The sequence below is a fragment of the Oryzias latipes genome, chromosome 6, assembly GCF_053564925.1.
Source record: "Oryzias latipes strain Hd-rR chromosome 6, Olatipes_Hd-rR_3.1".
Classification (NCBI taxonomy): Eukaryota; Metazoa; Chordata; class Actinopteri; order Beloniformes; family Adrianichthyidae; genus Oryzias; species Oryzias latipes.
This window is the reverse complement of record NC_136242.1, coordinates 19,576,248-19,583,011: the sequence shown is the minus strand read 5'-3', so window position 1 is coordinate 19,583,011 and position 6,764 is coordinate 19,576,248. Positions and strand designations below refer to the sequence as shown.

General features: G+C 39.4%; 1 protein-coding gene across 5 annotated transcripts in view; it reads right to left on the bottom strand.

Moving 5' to 3' along the window:
- Nucleotides 1-851: 851 nt before the first annotated feature.
- Nucleotides 852-6,764, bottom strand: part of megf11 (multiple EGF-like-domains 11) — a 78,456-nt gene continuing 72,543 nt past the window's right edge. For all 5 annotated transcript variants that reach the window (XM_020704029.3, XM_020704030.3, XM_020704031.3 and 2 more), the window contains 3 exons: nucleotides 4,145-4,189; nucleotides 2,878-3,084; nucleotides 852-2,637 (listed from right to left, as the gene is read on the bottom strand). In XM_020704029.3, coding sequence (XP_020559688.1) covers nucleotides 2,462-2,637; nucleotides 2,878-3,084; nucleotides 4,145-4,189 — 428 coding nt within the window. In that variant the 3' untranslated portion in view covers nucleotides 852-2,461. The remainder of the gene's footprint in view (nucleotides 2,638-2,877; nucleotides 3,085-4,144; nucleotides 4,190-6,764) is intronic.

Below are 6,764 nucleotides of genomic sequence, written 5' to 3'. Positions count from 1 at the left end.
GGGGATAAGACAATGAAGCAGCATAAAGCAACAAGTTTACTGGTTGTTTATCATTACGGTAAGGTTCAAATGTAGTACAAAAAGGGCGGGGCCTGTCCAAAAAAAAAATTATCACTTTTTATGCAAAATGTTTCACTTTCATCACATTTATAAATTGATTTTATGAAACTTTGTCTCCTTAATTTCTAACTTTTGAAAATCTACTCACAAACTCCTTTTTTGAGGTAATATTACTAGGAAAAGCTGCCTCTGCAAAGAGTTTGAGACTGTTTACGATCAGCATTGCTGACTCTGTAACTTTGCTGGAAAAGTTTTCCTTCAGGAGGAATGCAATCACCTTTTCATCTCGTCTTGTTTCATTTTCCTTTATGGTTTATTTTTTGCCATCTTATAGCTCCAGTCATGTTCAGTTTTGGTCTCACTCAATCATTTGCACTGATGCAGTCACGGGGTATTCAGCTGCATCTTGAAAGGGTGTTTAAAGTTTCTTTATACTTATACAAGACAGTCCTTTGATTTAATAAACTAAAACATGAAATAAGGATTTAAAACTTAATCAACTTTCTTCTATTAGACTTGACGAGGGTCCTTTAAAGTGCAGAGCTCCAAACCACCACCTACCTTTCCCAAATGGTTAAGTCTGCCTCTGCTTGGAAAATCAGACGTTAACCAAGCCTCAAACATTTAATCTGGGAGAAAAACAGTGCTATGGTACCCATAAGTTTAAAAATATTGCACCAACCAGAATAAAAAAAGAACTTCATTGCTGCAAAATTCTTGTCTGGTGAAAACTTCACAGTACATCAGGTTAACTAATTTACCATCTAAGTTATTAACCTGACTGAGACATGTTTCTGACGCAGAATGGGGATTTAATTTGAAACAAACCGAGGTACTAAATCAACAACCAGCTTTGAGACGACAGGAACTAAGAGGACAAACAGTCACAAAAAGTCTGATAAACCGTCACTATACTGGTCAAAGATGGCAGAAGGAATTGATGGAACACTTTCTGTGCATCGATTGTCAACATGTTATTGCTTCGACAGAGTGTAAATTGGAATTCACATAATTAATGAACAAACGGATTTCACTAAGAATGAACAATATTTATCCTGATACAAAGATAATATTTGTAGAAATTGACTTTATACAAATGGTTGCTGTTGTAAATGCTGCACAGGGTGTTTTCGCATCCTTAGCTGGGCTGATGGAATATTTTGTTTTTTTCATCCACAAATCAACAGAGAACATTTTTTTGTGAGTTTAAAAAACAATGCACAGAACGAAAAACTCACAAGGAAATGAATTGTGTTTTATCTACAAAGGTGGCTTTCCTTATCTGTTCATGCTCATCTTTTTTTATTATATATCACACTGATAAAAAAAACATCTTCACTTAATATAAATTAACAAGCAAAGTAATTAGATTTATAAATACAAACCATAACAGTTCAAAGCTATAAATTATTCCCAACATCAATTATTAAAAAAGAACAAAAAAAAACCCAAAAAACAAGACAATTGCAAAAAGAAGGATTTCACAGATAAAACTACACAAGACTGGAGCACTTCATTATTGTTGTCAAAATATTCCAAACTTTAAGACGTACTCGATGTCTCTCAGTGTAACACAAGGACCGGGCCACAACCGGACACACATGGCCTCACTAACAATAAATCTTATCTTATATTAGTATAAACTGTACCATAATTACTGAACAGTGAATACAAACCCACTGCGTTCATTTTGTACTCATTCATGCGTCTTCTGACTACAGGTGCTCTCCTTTCACATTCAAAACAGATAATTCTCCACTTTTGCTCAAACGATCCTTCACTTCAGAGTAGTTTAGCAGTAACAGTTCATTTTCGAGGTACTGGGATCCGCATCTGCTGCAGAAGCTGTGTGTTACAAATCCTTGCAAACACAGTCAAGGCTGTAATCATCTTCTTCCTGTGGGGGCAATCACTGTTAAAGAGATATTATAAACACTTGGCTGCTCTTAAATATGATATCTATATCATGGCATGAAAATGAGTAAGGGAACAGCTCTCATCCTGCAAATAAACTGTCCACTCAATTCATGTAAGGCTGCCTTCAGCAGTGTTTGGAACAATCCTGTTCCACCTCGACAGGTCCATAAACAGACCAGGCAGCAGTCAGAGCGATCTCTTTAAAATACAGAATTAAATGGGTGAATGGTCGCTGGGGTGTAGGACACTCGCTCATCCTTCACCTCCTTCTTGAAAAAGCAAATTAAGAATAAAGTTTCATTCAGTTTTGAAAGAATAGAGTGAGTGAGAAAGTGCCTAAGAGACCAGGATCCAGAAGAGCAGAAGCTGTTTTTCAGTCTGAGCTTCTTATCAAACACACACAGAAACAACGGGAAGGCTGTTTGCTGAAAGCTGATTTCCCAGCTGCCTGCACACTGTCGGGGTCAGGTGGAGGATATGCACTCTAGAGCAGGGAGCTGGGATCTTCTGGAGATGGAGGGGCTGTCTGTGTCGGACTGTGGCGCATGGGGAGAATGTCGTAATGGCTGGGAATGTGGCTGCTGCACGGAAGGTCATAGGGACTCTGGGAGAAGCCGGTGGCCATTCCGTTGGGTCCCTGCAGAATGCTTACAGTTGGCTCTGTGATGGTTTGGGTGGAAAGAACAGAGAGAAAACTGGTAAATATGTTTGTGAGACTGAAAAGGAACATATGGGATTAGGACAAACTAAAAGAAGATGGACTTTCTATAGTGCGGCAGATCACATTTTCACTTCTCAAGAATGACAAACCCTTTCGGTTGCACAGCATGGAACAGTATGAGTGGAGCGTAAGCTGCAGAGCCCTGCCGACTCAACACACCAGAGCAATAAAGCACTCACCAACTTCATAGACGTTCCTGCTCACAGTGCCCAGGAGGGTGGCGGTGCCGCCAAAGGGCACTTCTCTGTGGGAGGGGGATTTCATGTCCACGTAACTGCTCTCGGTGTGCTTGCAGGGCAGCCCTGGTGGGTCCCTAATGGTGGCGTAAGGATTATCGCTGTTCAGGGAGCAGGAACTGTTGCTACACATGGAACTCTTGACGTAATCTGTAAAAGTCACAAAACAAGGACAAATTCACTCACATCCTATGTCTGAATTCCCTCACCACTCCATAACTAAAAACCTGTATGATGCACAACTATTTAGTGTCCTGAATTTTAAAAGCAATTTGAACATCAGGCTCAGTACCTTTTTTATTAAATAGCAAATATTGCATCACCAGTTTCAAGGAGTGAAAAAATCTCATAAATTAGAGCACATTATTTGACTATTTCCACTGTGATATTATGATGAAAACATTAATGTTTTATTAAAAAAAAATTTAAACACATTTATACACAACGCAATGCATTGTGGTCTATATTCGCCATGCACACTGGAGACTTCTAGGAAAATTCTAGGGCAATGGATTTTGGAATAAAAGATTCAGACAGCTCTACAATAAGCCCAACGCTCTATATAGTGCACTAAGTAGTGAGTAGTGAAGGAGTTCAAACACAACTCTAGTCTTCAACTCCTATAAATGTTGAAATGATGGATTCCTATCAAAGCCAGTTTTATTCTAGAAGAACATTCACAACAATGTACGTTGACACAGTGCTATGTCAAACAAAAGCACGTTGACAAGTAACTAATGGTGGTGCAGTAATCAAAGTACAAAGGGGAAAGAGGGGAAAGCTCATCTCATCCATAACAGTCTCATCAGTGTGATAAGCGGCCTCATTAGAGACCACAGCTCAGCTGTTGTCACACTCCTGGGTCCCTTACATTCACCACTGACTGCAAAGTGTGGTAGACAAAGTGACGTATCAGGCACTGAGCCATAAAAAGCAATTAGTGTTAGATGAAAATCTCTGCCCACCGTGATATTGTCCAAAGTGTAGAGAGTTTTCACATAATTCACAGAGACTGTACAGATGGAAGAATTTGGGTCAGTGAAAGGCCACAGTTAGCGGGGGGAAACCCCAAATGGGAAATTTGCTTCATGGGTTGTTCAGCATGAAAGGATTTGGTAATTATAGTGTCAGTGTAGCAGAACGGGATTCCACATGCAGGGTAGGTCTGATAATACATAAAAACAAACTGTTTCTATGGATAATTAGTTACCTTTTCGTGAGCTTCTTTGAGTCTGTATTTCACCCTGTTGAACCTCTGGGAAAATGCAAGAGGACACAGTCATCACATGTTGCCGCCTGCACCTTTTGCTGTGTTTGTCTAATTTCAGGCCAGTCTTGAACCATTTAAACCTACATAGACACTTAACACAAGGACAAATAGGCAATTTGCAATATGCAGGTTGCCACAGACACACTTAATGTCAGAATTATAAGCCCCAAATCAAACGAAAGCTGTAGATCTGACTTGAAACTGACTCAAAGCAGTATTTGTAAATTATGTGATTTAGAATAACAAAAGAAAATGTCTTTATAGATCATAAATGTTTTTGATAAAGTATGTTTTATGCCTTTTGTCTCACTAGAAGACTAATCTTAAAGCATGTGATGTCATAACCTTATTTATCTGTCATTATTGCACAGATTCAGGGGCACCTGCCTCTTCAGCAAAAGCCACCCCCCCCACTTGCTCCCCAATTTTTGAGTCAATATTAGTATCATTTTTGACAAAGACTAATTACTAATTACTAAAAGCTTCGTTAAGCATTGCAAAATAGCAAAAGCAATATTTTAAATGAAATCTTGAGCCCCTCAAGTTCCAATTTGTTTTAAAAGATTTTCAAACAGTTTTTTTCCACTTGCTACACTCCCAAAGTCTTCTGTCCCTCTCCTGCCCCTCCATATAAAATTATCTAGCACCGCAACTGCACAGATCTAAACATTGATTCCAAAATCTGAAGCTAAAACTATCCTCAAAGCAATATGCTTTAGCTTAGTGTTTCATTGCAGGCACCCTGTTTTTAATTATTACAGTTTTTTCCTGCATTTTCTAAAGCAGCTGAACTGTAGGCATGTGCTCAAACCTGCTTGAAATTATTGTTTTAATAAAGAACTGATGCAATATTTTCCTGAGTCTGGGAAATGATTCAGCTATGTCTGGGCTTAGCATAATGATATTGGATGCATAAAAAGTTATGTAATGTGCTTCTTGTTTTGAGAAGTAATATTTAGGAAAACTCTAATAAAGAACTTTAACCATGCTTCATAAAAGCTTTCATTGTCATTATTGTCAGTTTTATGCCTATAGTTTTCAGAAAGAAAACATTCTCTCTTAATACATTTTAAATGTTTAAATGTACATTTTAAAATCATTTGAGATTAAAATAATTTGTATAAAGTAGAAATTTGTTCTAGCAATACAAATACAGTACAGGCCAAAAGTTTGGACACACGTTCTCATTCAAAGAGTTTTCTTTATTTTCATGACTATGAAAGCTGTAGAGTCACACTGGAGGCTTTAAAACTGTGAATTAACACATGTGGAATTATGTACATAACAAAAAAGTGTGAAACAACTGAAAATATCTCATATTCTAGGTTCTTCGTGGTAGCTACCTTTTGCTTTGATTACTGCTTTACAAACTCTTGGCATTCTCTTGATAAGCTTCAAAAGATAGTCACCTAAAATGTTTTTCACTTCACAGGTGTGCCCTGTCAGGTTTAGGAAGTGTGATTTCTTGCCTTATAAATGGGGTTGGGACCATCGGTTGTGTTATGCAGAAGTCAGGTGAATACACAGCTGATAGTCCTACTGAATAGACTGTTGGAATTTGTATTATGGCAAGAAAAAAGGAGCTAAATACAGAAAAACGAGTGACCATCATTACTTTCAGAAATAAAGGGTCAGTCAGTCCGAAAAATTGGGACATTTTTGAAAGTGTCCCCAAGTGTAGTCACAAAAACCATCAAGCACCACAAAGAAACTGGCTCACATGCAGACCGCCCCAGGAAAGGAAGACCAAGACTCTGCTGTGGAGGATAAGTTCATCCGAGTCAGCAGCCTCAGAAATCGCAGGTTAACAGCAGCTCAGATTAGAGAGCAGGTCAATGGCACACAGAGTTCTAGCAGCAGACACATCTCTACAACAACTGTTAAAAGGAGACTGTGTGAATCAGGCCTTCATGGTAGAATATCTGCCAGGAAACGTCTGCTAAATAAAGGCAACAAGCAGAAGAGACTTGTTTGGGCTAAAGAACACAAGGAATGGACATTAGACCAGTGGAAATCTGTGCTTTGGTCTAATCAGTCCAAATTGGAGATTTTTGGTTCCAACCACCGTGACTTTGTGTGACGCAGAAAAGGTGAACGGATGGACTCTACATGCCTGATTCCCACCCTGTAGGATGGAGGGGGCGTGATGGTGTGGGGGTGCTTGGCTGGTGACACTGTTTGGGACTTCTTTAAAATTGAAGGCACACTGAACCAGCATGGCTACCACAGCATCTTGTAGTGGCATGCTATTCCATCTGGTTTGCGTTTAGCTGGACCATCATTTATTTTTCAACAGGATAATGACCCCAAACACACCTCCAGGCTGTTTAAGTGCTATTTGACCAAGAAGGAGAGTGATGGGGTGCTGCACCAGATGACCAGGCCTCCACAGTCACCGGACCTGAACCCAATCGAGATGGTTTGGGGTGAGCTGGACCGCAGAGTGAAGGCAAAAGGGCCAACCAGTGCTAAGCATCTCTGGGAACTCCTTCAAGACTGTCGGAAGACCATTTCAGGTGACTACCTCTTGAAGCTCATCAAGAGAATGTCAGGAGTTTGT